This window comes from Tasmannia lanceolata, unplaced genomic scaffold (genome assembly GCF_043159265.1).
Source record: "Tasmannia lanceolata isolate RefF3 unplaced genomic scaffold, GAP_Taslan_0.1 ptg000012l, whole genome shotgun sequence".
NCBI lineage: Eukaryota > Viridiplantae > Streptophyta > Magnoliopsida > Canellales > Winteraceae > Tasmannia > Tasmannia lanceolata.
The window spans coordinates 41,508,159-41,532,662 of record NW_027518689.1 but is presented as its reverse complement, the minus strand read 5'-3'; the positions used below and the strand labels follow the sequence as shown (position 1 = coordinate 41,532,662).

Here is a 24,504-nt window from a genome sequence, read left to right as displayed (position 1 = left end):
AAGATAAAGGATGTCAATAGAAGGCTTATTTAACTTCTTACAAAATGCATAACTTTCTCTTTTGATTGAGAATAAGGCAATACTTCCACAAACAACAATTCCAATTACAATGTTCCAAAACATGCAAGAAAATGAAAGAACATTACTAACCTTGATATTTGCACAAAGATCCTCCATGTAGTTATCTGGTATCTGCATACAAAAAGAAGTCACCATGCACAAAATGGTGAATAGGATAGGAAATAGCCACCATAAAGAGGATAGATAGTAGCTGCTTTAAAATCATGGTTTTAAATTTCGACCGAAATCCGAAATTTTTGGTTTCAATCGAGACCAAAACCGGAAATCTGGTATACCCGAAACGTTACAAAATTTCGACCGAAATTTCGTATGAGATAAAATATTATTTTATATTATTTCGTCGGATTTCAGCCGAAATTTCCGTTTCGGTGAGAACTGAAACGCATTCCGAAACCGAAATTTGAAACCATGTTTACAATGCAAGGAAAAGAAAGATTAGAATTGAAATTCATTTTGACAATAGGGAAAGAGGGAATCATCGAATTGGCTAGGTCATCTTGAACATGAGTGACTTACTTTCTTTTCGAGGATCGATGGATTTTGAGATGCCACTCTCTCCTTAAATTTTCTGAAAGTGTCTGAAATATATGGAACAAACCTTTCAGTGAATATAAATCTTCAAAATAATAGGTAGAAATACTGCAAACAGAGCGATTGTGACATCCATCAAATTCAAAGGCGTAGTTCCCCATCCAGGGGCTCGGAATGTACTATCATGTTCATCTACTCTAAAAAATCAATAAAACACCTCAATATCGTCATTAAAAAATTCATAATGCAAAGACCAAGGAAACGACTCGTTTGGTCCTAAAACTTTAGTGACTGTACATCCTATCAGATGTGTTGCTTCTGAGTTCTGACTAAAGCTGCCCACAAAAGGCAGTCCTGAATCAGTCATCAACATCCGCTAATGTATACATTCCCATACATTTTTTTTCGCAGGCATCCATCAAGGCCTAGCAAACTATAAGATCCAAGCGAAAACTGCATCGTATCTTATTGTAAAGAAAAGCATAATCCACTTGAGTCTGGAGATAGAGGGTGTTTTTAAATATGAAAATACTTTGGACAAGAATGTGTACAAACTAAAGTTCATAATCTAAAACAGGGATACGATACCAAAAACAGAATGGTTGTCAATATTTTTTAAGTTAAAAGTTCAAAATTCTTATGTGATTAAATGGTAAAGGCGTGGCATGACATGATAGATGATACCGGCAGATTCTCATAATACAGGATTAAATCAAGTGTGACGGCATGACGTAATCATAGCCCACAATAGTTGATAATGTGCTAGTCCCCTACATATTCAGAAGTCCTAAAATTGATCAAACATCAAGAAGAACTTCATTACATATGCCTGTAGCATCAAACTTCAAGGTAAAGTCCCTTACATATTCCTCGAGCATGATGTACATATTCCTAGAGCATGCTGAGAAACATGAATTTCAACCTCCAATATTGACACAATAAGTACTGATTGAACATGTAAAAGTAATTTATCAAATTAAGCAGAATGGGGTTACCATCAAGTTTATCATATGCTTCTTCAGAAATTGAGTATTTTTCCACCAATGAAGTGTCTTCTAACCAGCCACCAGAGGTTACTGATGAGGGGTCCAGATCTATGATATGGAGACGATACCTTCAATATATCAGCGACAGGTCAATAAAATGATACATAAAAACGAAACCGAAAATTGCACTAAATTTGAGTCCAATAATTGGTTGGGGACTCCACAATCAGTTGTCATAATCTTAAACAAACAGGCCCTTAGTATGGTATACATTGATTGTTGGGAATAGAGAGAGAGAGTGAGAGAGAATGGTTAAGATGAAGAATTAACATACTAATAATCAAAGATTTAAACTGATACTAAGCTACCAATTAAATGTACAAGAAAATCTATGATGATAACCAACATTTCTATTTGGGGTAACAACTGAAAACAATATATCTATCATGTTCTCCAAAAGAAAATGCCAAAATGCATCCCTCTATAATGATCAACTATGTAATTAACGTTAAAATAATAAATACTAATTACTATTATTCATAAATATTATGTATATATAGGGCCTTACAAAAAACATTATTCAGTAATGTGACTCCAAATAAAGGAGTTTCTTTAGATTCGAAAATCAAAACTTTTCAGATATCAAGTCACCATAAATTCAACTCTTCACATCTATGCTCAAATCTAAAGATTTTTCATAAAACAAAACAAAGATATGAATCAGTAAACAAACCCATCATGTGGAGAGTAAAATCCAAGAGGTCTCAAATTATCATTCAAATCACAAACTTTAGCTCCTGCATCATCATAGAGCTCAAGTGACATGGAATCAACAGATGTGCCACATTTTTTCCAAAGCTTCTCTTTTGCAGACTCCACACTCATCTGAAATCAATTCCATATGATAATTACTAAAAAAAAAAACTTATAAGTGTTCACATTTTCATAGTTAAATAGATTCATTTGAAACGAGTAAGAAGAAATTGAATACCTGAAGAGAAAAATGGAGATCAGAAGAGAAGTTCTTTAGGTTAGAATGAGTTATGCGGAGAAGAACAGATTCGTCATTTGGAATCTGTAGAAGGGACGCCATTGAAATTGCTCTTCTCTTCTTCTTGATTCTGAATTCCTAGGGTTTCTTATCTTTTTGGATTTTCTTTTCTTTTCTTTTGAAATATTAACTGAAAAGATAAAAAGCGAACCAAATGCAGGAAAGTGAAATTCAAAAGCAGAAAATCCAAAGAAAATGAGAACTTCGATCAGACCGGAAAGGAAAAATATTTCTACTGTTTGGCTAACCAAGGCTGAAAAGGAAAAAAGGAGACCGGTATTTGGCTTTTTGCCATGCCATGTTTTAACAATGGAGGCGAAGTCACCTTGTCTTTATTTTTATAATTGGCTGTTTAGATCTTTTTTGGATGAGAGATGATATCAGCACAACCATATTTTGATATTATCACAAACCATCTTGTCTTTTAGTAATTAAAGAGCTGTCACTCGAAAGGTTATTACATTCCCAAAAAGCTCTCAAGAGCCAATTATAGAAGAAAAGACAGCAGGGTTTGTGCAAATATCAAAAAATGGTTGTGCTGATAGCATTTTCCTTTTGGGAATTGTAATAGCCTTCGATGGTTGAGTAAATAATAAAAGACAAGGGGAGTTTACCCCCATTATCAAAACATGGGAGTGTGAATATCAGTAGATTGGGAGAAAAAATTCCGTGAAATTTTTTTATTGGGCCCACATGGAAATCCCAATGACCTCTAAAGCTAGATGAGCAGCACATCTTTGATCTCAAAATGCACCAGTAGTGGTTGTATCTTGTTTCATAAATAAACAATGATATTTCACCTAATAACAAAGCTTAAGAAAGAATCGTGGTAGATACTAGATATGATCCTCCACACCACCAGGGTTAGGGTAGAGAAAATCAGACAAATGCCCAGGAGAGGTTTGGATGCATGGATTTTACAAGCTAAAACTTGGATTTTATAATCCAGATTTTACCTTATAAAATCAAGGTTTTAGCTTGTAAATTCAGGATTTTACAATTCTAGATTATAAAATCCATGTTCCCAAATGGCTAATATATGTTTTTTCTGTTTTCAAATAGTGGTATTTACCCCGACCAACAATGTATTGAAATTGCAATATGCGTTCAAATCCAAACAGGCATGTAAGCAAAAACACCTTTCAAGAGAAAATATGACTTTTGACAGCATGCAAACTTCTACCTGTTTTTTTAGTAAGCTTGGATTGAACCTCCAACCTTCAGGGTTGAAGAACATAGTCTCTTACAAATTTAGCTAGAGGCTCAACACCCTGAAGTGGGTGCAACATGAAGACTTCCCAGGAGGCCACCCAATCTCGTCTAAGCAGGCTAACTTCGAGGTCACGTTAACTTTAGAGTTTTGATATGATCCAGTGCATTTGTGTTGGAACTTGGAATGATGCACCCTAATTTACAGAGTTCTTTTTTGGTAACCGAGGTTTTAAATGTCGACCGAAATCCGAAATTTCGGGTTTTGGTGCAGAACGAATCCAAAATCGTGGGAACTCGCAAGGTTACAAAATTTCGACCAATCGAAATTTTTTCCTAGGGAAATCCCAAAAAATTCTGAAATTATGACGTTATTTAATATTCTCCGGAAATTTCGGGCAATATTACCGAAGCCAAAAATTTAGGACAAGATTAAATACGAATTTAGTGGTTTCGTCTGTCCGAAATTTCAAAATTTCAGCCAAAATTTCAGTTTCGGTGAGGCCCGAAACACATTCTGAAATCGAAATTTAAAACCTTGTTGGTAACTACATCTAGCCCTCCCCAGACCCCACCCCTGGGCGCCCTTTTTTTTGGTAACTACAATGCCAATGCCAGATGGGCAGTCAGTTGCAATACACATAACATGACAAAACGTACATGCTTGCAATTGAGAGTATCAAGTGCCTGGCTTGGAATAAATTAGTGTAACTCAAGCACACAAGATCTATCTTTCTATCTTCGAGTAGGTGGAATAATTTATCATATTTATGTCCGGCCTTTTAAATAGAGCAAAGAGAGATACATTCTTCTTCTCCATAAATGAGTGGCAACTCCAGAGGTCAATTTTATGGCATTGACAAGAATTGGGTTTGGATTGCCGGAATTATGAATTGGAATCGACATCATATTTTGATTCCTATTCTCATTATCCCTGGTATAGAATGAGAAAAATAAAAATAAAAATTTTAATTCAAAAAATCCCAGCATTCCCCCTCCTAATCCTGCCCTGATATCAATTCCGCCTATTGAATCCGTCCACCAAACATTGGAATCGTGTTGAATCGGAATCAGATCCCGATTCCAACGCCTGATTCTAGCAATCTAAATGCACCCTAATGCCCTGGTTTGTTTTGTATTTTGAGAACCGATTAGAGTCCAAAAATGAATGTTGGATTCAAAATTAAAGATAAAAATGTGTGCAATGATCAGTTTTGGACTCACAATCGGTTATTGAAATCCAAAACAAATAGGGCTTTAGAGGTTGGTTGAGTTACTTGAGTAAGAAGCCCAAGGCCTAAGAAAGTAAAAGGTGGAGGTGAGAAGAACGATAGAAGAGATTCAGCCACGAGGACAAACTTAGAAAGAGGAAATATGATAAATGTATGCACCTTTAAGAGGACCACAAGCTTCATTTATAGCAGAGATCATTAGATAAGAGGGTACTCAAAGAAGATGCCTCTGGTTGCAACCGTGATAACCATGAAGAAACAGAGGTGACTATGAAAAGTGAAAATGAAGAACCTCGTGTTGGGGTCTTGAGACTTCTTAATGCCATCTAGAACAAGCAATGGATTTAATGTATGTAAATATGCAGTTAATTAAAAGCTCAGAAGTGCCATGGTGGTCACATGTGTCACTCCCAACTCACAGTGTTGTGTAACGGTAGAGGGACATAAGTGATTAAGCCTACGACTTGTGAAAGACAAAAACTTACAAATAGTTGAGGGCTCCTTACACGGATGTCAACCTGGAAGCGCTACATGAAATATGGGGGTTTTACCGGCGTACATTTTATTTTATTTTTTTCTGAAATGATGAAATTTATTAAAGAGAAAGGACTCCAGTGTGACCAAGGAGTCAGAAGATTCGAATACAAAAGCTACCAGATTCCAGAGAACACAGACAAAATACCGCATGGGGGGAAGAAATCGAAAAACTCAAGACCCACTCAAGTCACTCCAGCATGAGCAAGGTGATTACCGGCGTACATTTAGCGGTATAATCACGAAAACTAACTGCCGGTATATTGTCTCATTAGTCCCTGTTCATTTGGGATTGGATTCCTACGGTCCTTGGTCCTAGCCTCATCGGGTTCAAACCTAGACTCATTGGGTCAGCCAGTGATAGCCCATCAAATCAACGGCCCTGATCACCAAGTACATAAGTTACGAGTGCATTGGATCGTGATCATTTTATCCATCAAGTCAAAATCTTCTTGCCAAGAGTATTCTTATTTTTTACAACATATGGCCCATTACTTCCTTACAAACATCAAGTGTCTTCTGTTGCTTTAATCACCCTGCCTTAGGTGGTTATTTGTCCCGGGGATCACAATATTGGTGGTGATGATATCCAGGGTTCCACATGGGATATGTATATGTCATCAAAGCCGTTGAACTTGTAAAACATCGCGAGGCAACTCACATGGCCTTGGTCATGTGACCCATGCAAAAAATAAGGAACTACAAAAATTCAACAAATTTTGCTCTTATTGGTGGAACCCTAAGGCCCTGTTCGTTTAAGATTATGACAATCGTCTGTGAGTACCAAACCAATTATTGGACTCAGAATTAAATCTGAGTCCAACAATCGGTTTAGCACTCGCAATTGGTTGCCATCATCTGAAACGAACGTGCCCGAAAAGATGTTTCATGGATCAACGGCGTAGGATCATCCCATCAAGCCAGACTTGTGGAACAATCAATGTGTGTGTGAGAGAGAGAGAGAGTCACCTTCAATGAACCGCAGTGGGCACTAAGAAAAGGGCATCTCTACAGTATATGATTCCATAACACGAATTTCATATGGCTAAGACGCTACAGACCGTCAATTTGTCCTTTCCAAAATCTAAAAAAAGAGGTGAAATAGAGCCGAGAGAGAAAAGGCATCCAATTAGTACTTGCACTCCTTACAAGCCTCATGTCTTAAAAACCTTTATCTCCAATAGGGCCCACACGCATTAATAAAGTGAGATTACTACCACAAAAATCGTGAATAAAAACAATAACATGGAAGAAAAGAGCATGAAAGCAGATCCGAGGATAGATTAGATGGAATCCTCATCTTCCCTTTCGGTAGCCGCATGCGTTTAAGTGGGCCCCTCTTAACTCTCTTTCCTTTTGTCCCCCCCTGACCCTTCCTTATCCCAACTTTAATTGGTTAAGAAAAAAGAGCAGAGTTTAGAAATGAGAGTGGCCCCTTATCTTGTCAACCAAATTTGTACACGCGGCATATTCTGGTGATAGGGACCACCTCTGGTTCTTTTTCATCAAGCCGATTTGCTGTGAAAATGCAAGAAAACCCACTTTTAAATTAGAGTTTTTTTTATTTATCGTGCGCACCTTTTTGTGGGCCCACAAGTCATTCATTTTTGGGTCCCCGCTAGGGTACCAACGGATCCTCTTAGAATTAGATCCACCCATGTCTTGGTCATTCTTGACCCCTTTGTATTCATCATTGAAAAGGAGTGTTTGTCATATCGTGGAGTTTGGGTCACGAATCCATTTTGATTATGATCATCCATTGGTGTATCTTACAATCCATTTCCATTCGTATCATCCATCGGATTCTCTTAGGACCTATAATCTATTTCAATTCAGATCTTCCATCTGCATAAGTTGTACATAATTAAGGTCTAGGGTTAAGGAAGAAAAACCCAAGATTTTCCGGCCAGGTTGAGTTTTTTAATACCTAACCCTGCCCACAATAATTTCTAGGGTATGGCTAGGTTGGGTCGGGTTTTTAATGTTTATTTAGGATAGTGACTAATTTTCAAGACCGTAGAGCACAACAAATCATCACACACAAAATCCCTAATTATTTTCGGTTTTAGGTTTGGCTGGGTTTGGTAGAAACCAACGACCCAGCCAAACTTGAAACCCAACCCAAGTTATTTTCGGGTCGGGCTGATGCGGGTCGGGTTTGCAACCCTAGGTGTGAACCCTCATAAATATACATAAGTGAAGGGTATTTTCGTTCATTGATACCCCTCGTGTGGATCCAATGGACACAGTTCACATCCAGCTGCATCGCCCAAATCCTATCCATCAACTTTCGGAACCCTTGGATCCATTGACACCCGCCAAAAACTGGAGTCCATAGTATGATCCTAACCCTTCAATTTATTGAGTTTTTCTTTACCATGCTATAAAAAATGGGGACCAAAAATTGAAGTGTCAGATCATCCTATGGCCATCATTTTTGTTAGAAGGCCTGTCTAGGCTGAATGAATGATGGGTTTGGATCATCCAAACGCGTGCTCCAATAGAGATTTGCTAGGGAATTTCGCTGAAAGGCATTTCCAGGCTGACTTTTGCATAAGAGAACAGCCATACAGGCTCACTTTCCGTCAGATTTTGTCTTATCCATTTATCATTTGACGTGGCTGCTCTCTCATCATGCAAAAATAGCAGCCAAATGCCGTAGCAAATCCCATGTCAATATATAGATATTTAAAACCATGGGTCATCCGATCTGCTGTAGTCCACATGATCAATGGCTCCAAACGAGTCTAAAGTGAGCAGAGAGAGAGTGGGACCACGATTTCCTGAATCGGTAATTAAATGATAAACATCATGAAATCAGATATCGTATTTATGGCTATAATTAGTGGGGAGGACTCGAATTTCAAAATTTCACGAACTGCACCTGACGTCATCGTTTTGGACCCAATTCCCGAGTGGGCCCCACAAGCCACGATCCGCGGAGTAGCGAATCATTAGGGCGTGCAAGCTATATCTTCCTATAAGGTGAATCAATTGAGAAAAAAAATTAACGAGCATCATTTGTGTATCTTTTCAAATATACGCGCGTGGATTTTTCCACCGTAATATCCGTATAAAATAAAAAAAGAGGGATTATTTACGTCAGTGCCATTACTTAGTAAGAGTCATTAAGTTGGGGTCAGTTACATTGGGAACCACGCACAGAAAGGGTGGACCCCACCAGGCATGGCAGGAAAAGCGTGACGGGTGAGAAACCGCAAATGGTCATTGGCTCACGCGAGACCCATACCGCTTACTGTGAGTCGTCCGATCAGACGATCGAACGGTGCTGTACGATCTCTCTCAGTGCACATGGTGGGCCCCACGAATATCTGATCATGCAGTCATGGAGCTTTCACGAGTGGAGAGGAGAGAGAAATATTAACCCAATGAATTATTTACACGTGGCCTGCACTTTTGATAAGTCAAATCCAGGTCGCCAAGTGGCAGGACTCCTAATCCCTGCTAAATCTCTGCAGCTTCAAGGACAATCAACCATTAAACGCCACGTGGCACTTACACGTGATCCCCCCCCCCCCTCCTCCCTCATTATCGACTCGTCACGCTTTGCCTTAAATCCGTTTCACGCCGAGTCCGAATTAGCCATAAGGAGGTCGGAAATAAGGGGGCTTCTTCTAAAATAGTCCAGATCTTTTTCCACCTTTCTAACCTCATTTTATCCCTTCTTGTTTATTTAACCAGACCCCTTAATTTTCCAAAGAAGAAGAGGCCATGAAACTGGGTTTTGATTTTGGTTTGGGTTTGGGTTTGTGTTTGTGTTTGGGTTTGGGTTTGGGTTTTATTTGAGTGTAAGGAGGAAAAAAAAAAAGGAGTGTGTGGGTGATGGATTTAAGTGTGGTGCCATACTTAGGAGGCCGAGGTGAGAGCGAGGTGAAATTGAACGGGCGGGTAATGGATCCGGGCCGGGCCGGGGCGAAGATCCGGTACAGGGAATGCCTGAGGAACCACGCGGCGTCGATCGGAGGCCACGCTAACGATGGGTGTGGGGAGTTCATGCCAGGTGGAGATGAAGGGAGTGATGTGGCGACGAAATGCGCGGCGTGTGGGTGTCACCGGAATTTCCACCGGAAAGAAGTTTTAGGAGGGTGTGGGGATCAAAACCACCCCCCTGTGTTGGTTTATAATGCGGGTCCTAGGTGGGATTTTAATCAGAAGAAGTTAGGGTTTCAACCAATTTTAGTACCTCCGCATCCTATTCATCCTACGGCTCAGATGGGGTTTCAGACTGTTGATGTTCGGATGAATCGACGGTCAGAGACTCCGGAGAGAGATGTGGGTGTGGGGACTAGTAGTAGGAAGAGGTTTAGGACTAAGTTTACACAAGAGCAGAAGGATAAGATGATGGCTTTTGCTGAGAAAATGGGGTGGAAAATACAGAAGCATGATGACGTGGCGCTACAAGAGTTTTGCATGGAGGTGGGTGTGAAACGGCACGTACTGAAGGTGTGGATGCATAACAATAAGAACACACTTGGTAAGAAAGAGGATGGTGGTGCTGCTATTACTGTCTAAGATAAGAATAATACAACAGCAAAAAAAAAAAAAAAAGGAAGGTCTTAGCTTCTTTTTTTTTCTTTTCTTTGTTTGTTCTTAGAGAAACAGTGATAGGATCGGCTGAAAAAAAGGAGGAAAACCCTTGTCTTTAATTAGGTTCTTTCTTCTTCTTTTTATTTCTTCTTTTTTATTTTGATGAATTGTAACCAGAAAACCCAAAAAACTAGAGTAACTACTGACAACATCTGGGCTGTGCTGTATTTTGAGCTTTTGCTAGGATGGATTCTATGGGTTTTTTTTTTATAAAATAGCTCTCTCTCTCTCTCTCTCTCTGAAACCAGTGCAAGATGAAAGTTATATGATGTGGGTTAGATTTGTTAATGATGAAAGTTATATGATGTGGGTTAGATTTCTTATTGTAATCTGTGATGGGTTATTTGTTTATTAAGATTTAGTTGCTTTGGATTGTGTGGGCTTTGGGAAGCTCAAATCCTGGTGGAGATTTTTTCTTTACTATCCTTTTTTGGGTTGAAGCTTCTATTTGAAGGCAGCAAAGAATTCTTGTAGGTCTCTTTGTTGTGTGTGCATTTTGATATTTGTCTCCCTTACTGCTTACAAGTGCGGGTCCTGCACCCCACCAGACCCTCAACAGGCCTTCTCCTTCTCACCTAAATATAGGCTTTTAAAAGTTGTTCTTAGATTTGGGTCCTGGTAGGGCTATAAAATACATATTCGGGTTCAAAGCTGAAATATTTTCTTTTTAACTACAGCTTCCCGTACATTGCCTAAAGATTATTAATTAATTATCTTGTTGAAGAGAGCTTTGCCATGTTCTTTTCTTTTTTTATTTGAATATTTCTTAAAACACAGTTTTCCCACCTATCTATTATTACTTAATACATTTTTTGGAATATGTTATAACTTATAAGTGGACTTAATGTTTAGGCCCCATCTTAGATGTCCTTGAACTTTAATATTTACTAGATATATGTAGGGATGCAACTTGGGTCGATTATAGGGAAATCAACTTGAGCTTTTACCCTAAAATAGGGTCCAGTTCGGGTTGTTTCCAATTACTTATTTTAGAAAAAAGTTCAACCCGACCCCAACCCAAGTTGCAACCCTAATTCTATGAGTTGTTCTTATCCTTACAATTAATATAGGGAAATGATTTCAGCAATATCATGGTTTGATAAAGATGCGCGACACATCTTGTCGATTAGTATTTAAACGCCGGTAAGATCTTTTTGAGAACTGAAATATTCTTCTGACAGCCCTTTATTTAATTACTAAGCGATAAGATGCTTCGCGCATCTTATCAAGGTTTCGCTGAAATCATTTCCCTTAATATATTTATGTGTTGAAAGATCATAGTTGTAGGTTTTAAAAAATTCCTTTGGCTGATGAATTCATTGTCCAATCATTTTTCCCATTAACGAATGAATTGGTCTTTTGAAAGTTCCTCGCACTTTAAAAAATTCCTTCGGCCGATGAATTCCCGTACATTGCCTAAAGATTATTAATTAATTATCTTGTTGAAGAGAGCTTTGTCGTGTTCTTTTATTTATTTATTTGAGTATTTGTTAAAACACAGTTTTGCCACCCATCTATTATTACTCAATACAAATTTAAGAATATGTTATAAGTGGACATAATGTTTAGGCCCCATCTTAGATGTCCTTGAACCTTAAAATTTACTAAATATATGTAGGGCTGCAACTTGGGTCGATTTTAGGGAAATCAACTTGTGCTTTTGCCCTAAAATAGGGTCCAGTTCGGGTTTGTTTCCAAGAGAAAATTATATGGTGGCCGCCCTTTATGTGTAAAGGGCGGAGAGAGAAAATATCAACCACCTTGATTTTTGATTAATGTAGAAGTCAAAAAAAGGGGTTTGACCTAGATCAAAAATCAAGGGGGAGAGTTTTTTCTCTCTCTGCCCTTGTTGGTGGACGGTCAGCCACCATATAAAAACTCTGTTTCCAATTCATTTTTTTAGAAAAAAGTTCAACCCGAACCACTACGCAAGTTGCACCCATAAATCTATGAGTTATTCTTATCCTTACAATTAATATAGGGAAATGATTTCAGTGATACCATGGTTTGATAAAGATGTCGTTTAGTATTTAAAGGCCGATAAGAGATTTTTGAGAACCGAAAATATTAATTCTTCTGACAGCCCTTTAATTACTAAAAGATTAGATGCTTCGCGGTTATGTGTTGAAAGATCATATTTGTAGGTTTTAGAAAATGGAAAAATCGCCAATAGGGGACATCAAAATACGAGAATTGCCAACGGGTGACACACTTTTGAAAATTTGTTAGAAAGGGACGAAATGGGGGTTATCAAGTCTCTAAAAGGGGGTATCAACCCTCTAAATGGGGCTATCAAACTCTCAAAAGGGGTATCAACCATCTTTAACAATTTTTTGAAAGTGTGTCCCCTGTTGGCAATTCTCATATTTTGATGTCCCCCATTGGCAATTTTTCCTTAAAAAATTCCTTTGGGCAATGAATTCATTGTCCGATCATTTTTTTTTTCTCGTAAGGAATGAATTGGTCTTTTGAAATTCCCTCACACTTTTCTCTATTGATAAGCCCATTCCCTATTTTTTTAACCTCGACTTCGCCGCAGAAAATGATGTAAATAGGACCAATATAAGATTGGGGCAATAGCTAAGTAAAGTCGTAGCTAGTGACGCCCGTTGACTCAACATTAATGGAAGTGAATCGAAGTGTGAGGAAAGACGAGTGTTGAGTTGTATTATGAGGCAGAGGGGTTGTATATGAAAAAGGCAAGTGACCCACATGAACGCAAGTCAATTCTCTTCCATTGTTGTTGGTTATATTAGTGTGAACACTGATTTAACATAGGAGCCCCTCCATCATGATTGTATTCCATGTTGACTGCACAACATCCATGTTAGGCGTAGTGTCAATGCTATGAAGGATTCCTTTTAAACTCTAGTTTTATCTGGGAAACCATTGAAAGTGAATCTTGCAACAGTGGTTAAAATTTTTGCCAAGGGGAAGAAATATCTATAATATCATCGTTGCTCATGGTTATTTTGGTCATGTGATCTTCCAATATGCTAGTTTCAACAATTCTCGAACCTATAATTTGGTAAATCTTACATCACAGAGCTCTCCCATCGGATTATCCTAACCCTTTGATTTGTGAAGGGATTCATAGGGTTATAGACTGTTTTATTTTCTAATACTGTATTTAAAGGCCACTAATTGGATGGGCCTACGCATCCGATGCGAAAGAATTTTAGACCCCTACCCCATCTATATATATATATATAGTAAGGCCGAGAGAATTTTAGACCCCTACCCCATCCATATATACATATAGTAAGGCCAAGGTGATAAAATATGGGCATGCATCATATAACAACTCTTTGAATTATTATTCCTCCTACAAAACCCTATTCACCTAACCATAATTGATGTTGATTTTCAGTCACACCCACTGCATGCTCTTCTTAACTTGTGGGTCCACTAATATTTGTACTAAAAAACAATACCTTTTAACTTTCTTTCTCTCTTTGCCTTGCTCCAACTCGAAGTAGGATGGCTGACGTAGTCCACCAACTTGCCTAACAAAAACAAAGTACCCCTGTCTACTTGAGAAAGGGGTGGATCCAATTGGGGGAAAAAACAAGTATTTCCCAGCATTTTGCACCTGCTTTTACTAACAAAAGGGGTGAAGTTAGGGCGATGATATTTTCACCCTCCTGCACTACGCATTCACCCCCCTGTTAACGTGATTTGACGTCAAAAGTGTTAAAATTGCCCACTGTTCACGTTATAAGGGAAGCGAATGTGTAGTGCAGGGGTGGGGTCAAAATATCATCGCCGAGCCATTTTATAAAAATCCAACTCGAAAATGCTGGAAAAGGGGGGTGAAGTTAGTGAAAAAAAATTACCCATATCTCAATGATTAATTTTTAAAAAGATATCACCATCAAAGTAGTCATCTTCCTGTTTATTTAAGGAAACTAAGAAAAAAGAGGGTTGCTGACTTGCTGCTATAAGCCAAAAATCAATCTAAAATCTATGGTGGTGTGATAGGAGTCTAGGATTTTTTAATTATTTTTTTTTAAAGAGGTTAGCTAGAAGCCAAAAAATCAATCTAGAGTCTATGGTTGGCAAGATCATGGTTGTTGTTGGTTTTGCTCCGCCATTAATGGTGGCAGCTTCAAGAGTTTTTATATGTTGTCCGAGCAGATTGCTTGATATTTGATCCAACGGTAGCCGACTTTTTAAGAGGTTGAAGTTGGATCAAATGGGAGTGTTGAACCTCATTGTGTGCACGTAAGCACAAACAAATCAACTGGGACTTGATACATTTGCGTGGGCTGCTCGGGACAATCTTTCGCACAAACGTCTCTTCCCAGCGTCCAATTTTATTTATGGACGTTACATAATGGGAAGTGAAGTCTGCTTTGGATGCAAAATATGGTACATAAGGCCACCTTTTGGATACCTCATGTTTTTGTATTTGGATTTGGATACAAAATACATCAACCGTCACCATGCTCATGTTGTAAGAGAGAGGGAGGGAGGGAGGAGTTGCTACTGCTGCACCAAGGTCGAGGAGCAGCGAGGGTGAAGGTACGTGCCACAAATATGGATTTACATATAATGTCTCGTAGAACAGATTTGAAAATCAGATCTTATTGTTGTAGCTGATTTGAAAATTTAAGGATTTGATCCAGATCCAGATCCAAATCTCAACTGCCAAATGTGAGAAATCGAAATCTAAATCTTGTGGGTATCCAAACGTGGCCGACTTACTTATTTAGGAGAGAACAGCCCCCTGGCTGCTGGCTCAGTTTTGGGCACATTTTGTTTGGTCATATTGATTTTTCAGCCGCACAAAGTGAGTATTCGTGGCTGTTCTCTGCTAAAAAGTGGGCCCCGAGATGTCTTTCCACGAAAATGCCTAGCCAATCCCATTTTAAAATGCGTGCATGGGATAACATGTTTCATGATCCAACCCATCAATAATGTCCCTATGCTTGGATCAAGGGAAAGGAAAATTATGAAAAAATAATATATTCTATATAAGATAAAATTCAAGGGTCTAGTTGAAAATAAGGAAAAGTTTTGATTTTGGGAAAAATGAGTTTATCAAATGTGGAAAATTCCATGGACATGGATTGTTGTCTTCTACTTTCTCAAATCCAACATTTACAATGACTGAGAGGGTTAAGATCATCCGATGGTAGCGATTTATGGTGTATGGCACACCTATAGTGGGGTCCAGCAGATTAATGGTTTGGAGGATCATTATCAAGCTGTCCTAGAATCAATAGTGAGGCAGGCAATCAATGAGAGAATATAGTGATAATTTTTACACTCCTACTGAGGTCCCATGGCCTGAATATGGTGGTCTTTGCTTTAAAGATCGTTGGGATGGTGATGTAGAGGTGTATGTTTCTCCCTTTAATTTTCCAACTGCAAGTCTAGACACCCCCTGTTTGGTTGCACAATACACCGGCTTTGTAGGGGTTTTATATGGTTTTGGGTTTCCACTTGAGCAAAACACTCAGTTTAGTTTTAAGCAGGGTTTCAAAAGAGACTACTTGGCTTTTCTCCTATTTGTGTGGTCATGTGGAATACCGGCGAACTACTACCAAAATCCTAGAAAAAGATTATGCTATTTGATGCTTTACTCTAGTTCTCTCTGTCTATCTATATTGGTAATGACACCGCCCACCACTACTCTACGAGGTTGACAACCTAACGCTACTTACCACCGTGGTTATAAATTTCGGACTTGCCGAAACCGTAATTTTAATTTCGGCTGAATAGCTGAAATCCGGTAATTAAAAAAAATGTTTTTTAATTATTTACCAAATTTCAGCCGAAATTACTGAAATTTCAGAATAGTTCTATTTTTTTTTCAAAAAATCAATTTCTTAAAAAAATTTCACAAAATTTCAGTTCCTCTCAACAGAAATCACAAAATTTCGGTTCCTCTTAAAAGCATATTTACCACTACTCTACGAGGTAACTATGAGGAGACTACTTAGCTTGTCTCCTTCCTGCTGACTACTTATGTTTCGATACACCACAACGCTATGAGGTAACTACTTGCATCCAAACTGATGTGTGTTTGGTAAAGTACTAAAAAAAAATCAACGGTTTATCTTTTCTTTAGCAAAATCCCAAACCAGGCTTCACTGATCAAGAGCCTAAGGTCATCAGATGAATTATGATTTCGTTAGGATCAACGGTTCTCATCACGTCAACTGCTACCGAATTTGGATACAGTTTCCTAATATGTTCATGTTGAGTTTTTATATGATGAAAGGCCTTATAGTCCATTATTTTTCTAAAAGAACCGTACGACCCACACTATAGGACGATCCAAACCGTCCATTAGATGGGCCACAACCTAAATAGGTAGTGCCCAACAAATCATTTCCATAGGTTGATCCTAACCCAACGATCCTTAGAGGGACCGCACATTAGAGGGTTCATCCTACTCTCTATAGATCGAATGGTTAAGATCAACCTATGGAAATGATTTGTTGGGCACTACCTATTTAGGTTGTGGCCCATCTAATGGACGGTTTGGATCATCCTAGTGTGGGCCGTACGGTACCTTTAGAAAAATAATAGACTATAAGGCCTTTCATCATATAAAAACTCATGTTCATCTATTCGTTTTTTTCCAGGTGAAACTCGGAAATCCCTAATTCTCCCTCCTGTCCTGGTATTTACCCCAATGACCCAGTCTCTGTCTCAATTGTTTTCGTTTGCATTTGTAGCTTTAACACTGATCATAATCTTGGGAATGGCAGAACAAATATGATGTTTATGTCTTCATGTTTTTCTCTGCGTAAAATCTACTTTTTTTGTCCAATTTGCACAAGAAGCACATCATTTCACTGATTCGATTTCTGCTCATTTGGAGATATATATTGATGAGACCAAAAATTTCAAATGTTCATTATCCGCTATGACAGTAGGGGTGCAACTCGGGTCGGGTTCAACCTGAAAAAAGGTCGGGTTGGGTTGTGTTTGGGCCGGGTTTGGTTTCGGGTTGACTGTTCCCAACCTGAGTTGGGTTTGGGTCAAGGTTTTGGCAACCCGACCCGAGTTTTACATTTGTTTTTAATTTTTTTTTTTTTTTGTAAGCTTAAAAACTCAGGTTGGGTCGGGTCGGATCGGGTTCGGGTTGGAAAAATGGGTTCCTCAGGTCGGGTTGGGTTGAGCCTTGTTGGATTGGAAATCGGGTCGGGTCGGGTCGGGTTGGCCTCAACCCAACCCGAGTTGCACCCCTAGGGACACTCTACTTAAATCATTTGTGTTAAAAATTCGAAGAAGTCGATTTGCAATTCATGTATTCACGCTTCTACTACTATAATTTTTACTCTCTTTTGGGCCTTTGTCAGTGCAATTTTTAGGACGTTTTGTTGATTTCATGTGATGAGCTTTTGTTCAGCATTATTAGTCACTGAAAGTATGGTAACATACTTTCATCGATTGGCATGTATTGGTTTTTGTGCTTTGTGCAGTTGAATAATTTGGGGAAGCCTGAAGCTATGTAGGCACACTGAGCACGTAGATTTTTCAGACTGTGATAATGTTTCTCCACACTCCACACAATCATCAAACTTTTCCTTAACTTTGATCGTGTTGCTCAGGCATTTTAGGAGGGCTGTGTTTTAAGATAAAAGTCAATGAGTTGGAATTCTTGTATCATGCTATCTTGATTTCACAGGGCTAATTTTAATTTGTAATGATTTGTCACTCTAATTATCAGTTAACCTCATCAACACAAATCAGTTCACTCTCCATGTCTTGTATTCTATTCCACCCAGTGCTCACGCCAAAAACTTGATTGGCTTTTTTCTGATGCATTGTGGCACATGCACCAACACCAACTCCTCAATTGTTATTTTTTCATCGTGATTGTTTTTTTAATGGTATTTTTTTTACCATGAATTCTTGATCACAAATCAGCAGGATCCCAACATCTTCATCTTACTTTAGTCTTCTATATAACATTATTGCAAAATCATCAACAACAACGCTTTCTTCACTATTCCATTATGGAAGGACTTTTGTCTACAGTCTTGTTAAACTTCAGTAAAACTGGAACCCATCTTCACTACCGTCGTTGCATATACCTTGCTCAAGAAATTTGGAGTAAAACCATGTAGAGAAAAGATGCATGTGAAGGAACCCTGTTTGATTATGTCTCACATTCCCTCTCTTCCACATGAGAAAAAGCTCGCCTGTCAAAGAAAAAATGTTGCTCCTCGACAAAGAGAGAAGAAGGCTTTCCCAAATTAAAGTTTCATATAAACAAAATGATGTACCTGGCCATTGGCCCAACCTCCATTGTCAAAGAAAATCTAATATTTCTTGTAGGGATTTCAACCATTTAAGGCCTTCAAATTAGCCTGTTCGAGTGCAATAGGCTTTTCCTTCTTTAGCTACCATGCCCCACGCACATTTCCAAGTCCCCTGAAGCCCCAAGTAGGATCCATATTGAGCTAAATAATTTCTAGAAGGAGACTGTTGATATATTTTTGTTCTTGTTATTCATTGAAAATACCATGCCTTTCCTACAAAAGATTTGGTTACTTCATTCTTAACCTTTCAAGGAGAGCATGCATTAGGTTCAATGCAATGTGCTGCTGTCCTCAGAAACTAATTAAGGGGCTGTTTGGATACGCGGATTTTAGAATCTTGGATTTCCTCAAAATTATAGATAGGAGACGAGAGAAGAAAGAGACCAGCAGTCGCTTTTTGATTTCTCGCCCTTCTTTCCGACAACAAGAGAGCAGCAGATCGTCTCATGTTTCCAGGTTTTAAAAATATCAGGATGGGGGAGAGATTTTGATGCAGTGCAAACATGGCAGCCATGTCATGCCTAGGTGGCTTTGGTGGAGTTCCAAGGTGCATTCTCACAATATTGTTGCTGTCCATTTTTTAAATTGATTTTTGGGCTTCTAAATGGCAGAATCATGGAAAATGGTAAACTACAAAGTTGTAGTCCTTTTTGAGTTATTTCCAACAAGTATTTGTGTTCGAAAATGGGATTAGTGGTTAGAAAGTTATGAAGGTTTTAGTGGACTGTATCTGTGAGTTCCCAAACCAGTCAAAGCTAGTGAGTTCCAATGCAATTAATGTTATGTTAGTCCCTTATTTAGCTTGTGGAGGAGGTTGGACGAATTTTCTTTGGTTGTTTTTTATTTAAAGGGTTAGAAACCATCTTTAGAGGGGATTTTGGGATTTTGATAAACTTATGTAATTGATGAAATATCAATTGGGTTGAGCATTGCCCCCATTTTGGTTCTTCTTCTCGAGTTCTTGAGTTCTAATTTTCTTCTTCTTCTTCCCTCTTAAGCACCCACATCAGATTTCTATAACCTGGATTTCTTACTTAAAATACTTTTACACTGCTTTCAAACTAAAACCTGGATTCTAAAATCTGCGTATCCAAACGGCCCCTAAAGTAATTGAACTGTATTTTTTGAACCGGCTACCTTACTTCTTGTTATGTTTTATTTGAGCCCCTAAAGTAAATAAAACCTGTATATACATATGTTTTATTTGTGCAGACAGTGACAAAAATTATTGAAATATTAGACCACTATGAATATTTGCATGTGTACAGGCAGGATCCCACTTTCCCTGAAAGTGTGTTGCTACATAGCTTTTTATTGTAAGATTGTAGGGATTGCCTTTGCCAGGGAAGCTTTTGCCTGTGCCTTAGCTGCTGATGATAATAGTTTTGGGGGTTTCTCTTATAAACTAGATACCAATTAGCCTTGCCTTTTTAGTTGATTACAACTCTACACGTGGGAACCATTTTGTGATCAGATGATCCTAAGTCGTTGATAAACACATTTATTAAGAGAGGAAGTCTAAACTGAAGGGAGCCCTTGCAAAAAAGAGGTGAAAGGGCTCCCCGTTGGCTGCACATCACCATCATGTTTGACTTTTCAGCCGTTATTAATGCATGATGGTGATGTGTAGCTAATAGGAGAGCCGTTTCACCTCTTATTTGCAGGGGCTCCCTTCTGTCTAGAATTCCTCTTACTAAGAAAATAGTATTTTAAAATCTTAAAGATGTTATATAAGAAAAATGTTACTGGTTTCTCTTACCAACTAGATACCAATTAGCCTTGCTTTTCAGTTCATTAACAGTCTACACGCAGGAACCTGTTTTGTGAACAGATGACCCTAAGTCGTTGATTGGCTCCTTTATTAAGAAAATAATATTTAAAAACCTTAATTTTTTTTAGCAAATTGTTATCAGTGGCTTAGGATAATCTGATCAGGGTTTAATCAAAGGCATGATTTGTCAAATTGCAAATTATAGAACAGCAAAACAGGCGCAAGAGTTTGAGTTAAAGGTTTTGCAATTTAGCTGAATGAAGCTTACTAATCACACAGTTTTCCACAATCACAAATTTTATGAATATTGCAGATTGCTTTTTAACAATTTCAGTTTTATATAATTTTACATCCAAAAGAGCCTAACTTTTCTTGGTGATACTTGGGTCTTTTCTAGCAAAAATGTTTTTCATGGGATTTTTTTTTCTCCTTACAACATTTTCTAAAAATCCTTTTTAATTGTTTGATTTGCCAGACTTGAGAGGAAAAGTTTTCCAACTGCCTGGACAATAACCGGTAAAGGAACAGGCCGGCCTGTTTAGATTGCAGGAACAATATTTATGATGGAAAACATTTCTTGGAAAATTTTTCTTCTCATGATTTAGAAGAGAATAATATGATTATGGTTAATTTAGAGGGATATTATCATAAAATGAAGGTCACTCTAAATAAAAATTGAATAGGGTTGGTTCAAGTTACCTTTTTTTTTCATCAGTAAAAATGTAGGAAATTCTAAAAACAAATATTCCATTTTTTTAAAAAAGGGCGGCCCAGCGCAGGAGGTTCCCGCCATTACGGCATCTGTGGAGGGCTAGACGTACACAGCCTTACCCCTGCTTTGTAGAGAAGGTGTTTCCTTTCCGAACTTTTTCCAAAAAATTCCAACAATCCAAACAGGGTGTAAAGGAATTTTATATTTTCACTCCATCTTGGCTGTAATAGTAGACCACTCGTTAGTGTGCATTTGGGCTGCATTGGCCTTAATAGTTGTAGGGTTTGATATAGTAAGTTGATGTATGTAAATTGCATCTTGGATTGCTTTCCCCATGACGAATAACCCCATTAAGTCAAGTTGGGTTCGACTAAAGCATAAAAAACTAAGAAGAATTCAGATTGGACACTTGAGCTGTTCGTTTTTTGCCGGTTTGGCTAGATCATCCAAATGTGGTCTCTAAGGACATAATCGTTGATTTGTTTAAAACTGCTGCGGTACTCAATGGGGGCTGCCTAGGTATTGGATTATGTAGGACCCTGACAAGTTTAAACGGCTAGCCTAATGTGTGTCATCAACTCTGGAACTTTTGGCTTATTGGGTAAATACCTAACACAAACCTGGAGCAGTCCCATTCCTACTTGTGCACTAAGTCATGGTCCTTTTATTTCAAACCCAACTTGTTGATGTATGATCTCCGGTCACGCAACGAGGGGGAGGAGAAAAAGAGAATATTGAAATATAAGGAACCATGAAATTTTAATGTTTCCTCCTCCCCTCCCTACTATGTAACTTAAAAATGGGCAATCGCCACCTTACTTGAACACACTTTGTGAAAATTTATGAGGAAGTTGGTGATCCGGACACCAACAATCACCACCACCCCGGGATAGCTATCCTTGTGCCATGGGCGGAGCCAAGGAGGGGCAATTGCCCCTCTAAAATTAAGGATTTTTTATGTTATCGGTATATAGTTGCCCCGCCTAGTCTCTCTCTCTCCTCAAACCCTGAAAATCCAAATTTCCTTAATGATAGGTTTAGTTAGATCTTTTTCCGTGCCGTTTGGTTGCCAGAATTTTTTTGATTCCTGGGACTTCTGTGGGATTTCCTCAGGAAACCCATGTTTGATTGGTGGGCCCAAAATAATCCCGCACGAAACCCCAGGAAGGAAAAAAAAATACTCCCAGGAACCAAAATAATCCCACTAACAAAAAATAAGCATGAGAAGAATTTTTTTCTTCCCAACAATTCAAGCAACCAAACAAAGCTGGACCAAACATGGGATTTTTATTTTACCGGGATACTTGTAGGACTTTTTTTCCCCCACCAATCTCCTTGGATTTTTTTCCTCCCACATAAATCCCAGGAAAAAAAAACCCGGCAACCAAACATAAAAGTTGCCCCCTCTCTCTTCAAAATTAGAATTGTTTTGTAAGTTGTTTCTAAACTAATGCCTTTTTCCCTTAACTCTCTCTATTGATTTGTTGAGCAACCAAACATGTTACGTTTGAGATTCTATATGGTGTGTGCATCAAAGTCTAGTAACAATCAAAAAGTATTGCGGGCCCACTTGATAGGATGATCCAAACTGTTCATTTGTTGGGCTGCATCGCGAAAATCATCTCCATAGGATGATCTTAACCCTTAGATCTACAATGGGATTGACTGGTATAGAATCCTCTACGGATCGGAGGGCTAAGATCATCCTATGGAAATGATTTACATGGTGCAGCCTATTTACATTGTGGCCCTACAAATAAGTGGTCTGGATCATCCTATGAAGTGGGCCCCATGATATTTTTTTTGTAAAACATGAGACTTCACACGTACACTAACACATAAAATCCCAGTTAAACCCCTAACATACTTGGGCCATGCAAATCAGGGGTGTAAAATAGTAGGCCCTACCCATCAAAAGATGTGAGATGTAAATTATCGGCTCACCTTATGCATGGGTTAGGGGGAGATGGTGGGCCCCACCTATCGAAACATGAAGTATAAAATAGTGGGCCCAACATGCTATAACACCAATTGTCTGGCCCCCTTGGAACAAATTCCTAGCTCCACGCTTGCCTTGTGCCACACATCCCTTTGTGCACAATGACAGACTTTTTCGTAACAAGTTTTTCAATTTCGGCTCCGTAAAAATGAAGGTGACGTTTGTTTTACCTTCATTTTTACGTCGAAAGAAACGGAGCAAAGACTTCAGACATACCAAACAACTACAAAGCAAATCCAACCAATTAATAAAATTGAAACTAATTAATAAAATCTAAATTAATAATCGCGTAACATTGGATTCAACCAACTGCAACCCCAATAATAATAATAAAAATAAACCCTTACAGAGGCTGATTGAATGCATCCTATTAGGCCGTGATTAGATTGCAAGGGAAAAAAAATTCCTGCAATACAAAATCAGTAAAGATAATGACTAGCAAAAAGTCAAATCTACACATGAGTTATGCTATTATAGCCTCCACATATGGCATGAATTCCATCCATCCATCCATCCATCCATCCCCATCGTATATGCCGGATTAGACCTGGCAAACGGGTAACCCGCGCGGGTACGGGTACGACCTGTGCGGGTACAGACCCAACAGGTACGGGTAAAAAATACCCGCGATTCTGCGGGTAGCCATTTCATGTACCCAGACCCCACCCGGGCGGGTACGGGTAAACCCGCCGGTAACCCAAAAAACATATAAGGACTCTTTGATAATCTAGCCTAAACATTAAAGACCCTTGAAAACATGCAAGGACTCTTCCATTTTCAACGCATAATAACTATCCTAGAATACTACAATGACTTTTCACAAAACAATAAACATTGAATTTTATTTACAATTTCCAACAGCAACAATAACAGCAATATAAGCACATACCGGTCTAGTGATGATGAAGCCAGAGAACAAATTCCAGAGGCTTATGAAAAAGGACATAACAATGGCAGCAATTTGGTGGCCTGGAGTGATTGCGACCACCATCATCCCATACAACGTGAAGTAGACGAAGCACATGAACATGAAGTAGAGGAACCAAAAGAACTTGTCTGCTTGCCAAGGGAAATTGATCATAGGGTAAAGCAGCAGACAATATACAATAGACTGCAATGCTATGTAAATTATCTCAATGCCCACCTACAAACCATGAGATTGTTAGGATGTAGTTTTCTCATATCAAAACAATAAAGGCACATAGTGCGTGTTGGCGTACCGTTTAAAACGCCGTTTGGCGTTTGAAACACCGTTTTGGGGCCAAACGGCCGTTTGGGAGTGTTTGGGTGCGCAACCACCGTTTGAAACTCCGTTTGAAACACCGTTTTGAACCCTCAAAACGGCGTTTTGCAAACGGACCTCCCTCCGTCCGTTTGCAAAACGCCGTTTTGAACGGAGTTTTTGGGGCTTGGGTTTTTACATGTTTACCCTCACCAAACCCATTTTTACACCTTCGTTTTTTTGGCACAAGTTAAAAACAAAATTTTCCCCGACTCTCGCTGTGCTC

General features: G+C 38.7%; 1 protein-coding gene and 1 pseudogene across 2 annotated transcripts in view; one reads left to right on the top strand and one right to left on the bottom strand.

The window, feature by feature from the left end:
- EMB2804 (tubulin folding cofactor B) overlaps window positions 1-5,591 on the bottom strand; it is a 28,719-nt gene extending 23,128 nt beyond the window's left edge. The window contains exons 1-6 of one of the 2 annotated variants that reach the window (XM_077392611.1): window positions 5,576-5,591; window positions 2,590-2,779; window positions 2,332-2,483; window positions 1,608-1,726; window positions 598-659; window positions 151-192 (exon numbers count right to left, since the gene is read on the bottom strand). In XM_077392611.1, the coding sequence (XP_077248726.1) occupies window positions 151-192; window positions 598-659; window positions 1,608-1,726; window positions 2,332-2,483; window positions 2,590-2,691 (477 nt within the window). In that variant the 5' untranslated portion in view covers window positions 2,692-2,779; window positions 5,576-5,591. Of the gene's footprint in view, window positions 1-150; window positions 193-597; window positions 660-1,607; window positions 1,727-2,331; window positions 2,484-2,589; window positions 2,911-5,575 lie in introns of those variants that run through there. The other variant, XM_077392612.1, reaches the window with a different exon arrangement.
- Window positions 5,592-9,197: 3,606 nt separating this feature from the next.
- LOC143887363 (zinc-finger homeodomain protein 2 pseudogene) lies at window positions 9,198-10,463 on the top strand (annotated as a pseudogene).
- The last annotated feature ends 14,041 nt before the right edge of the window (window positions 10,464-24,504 follow it).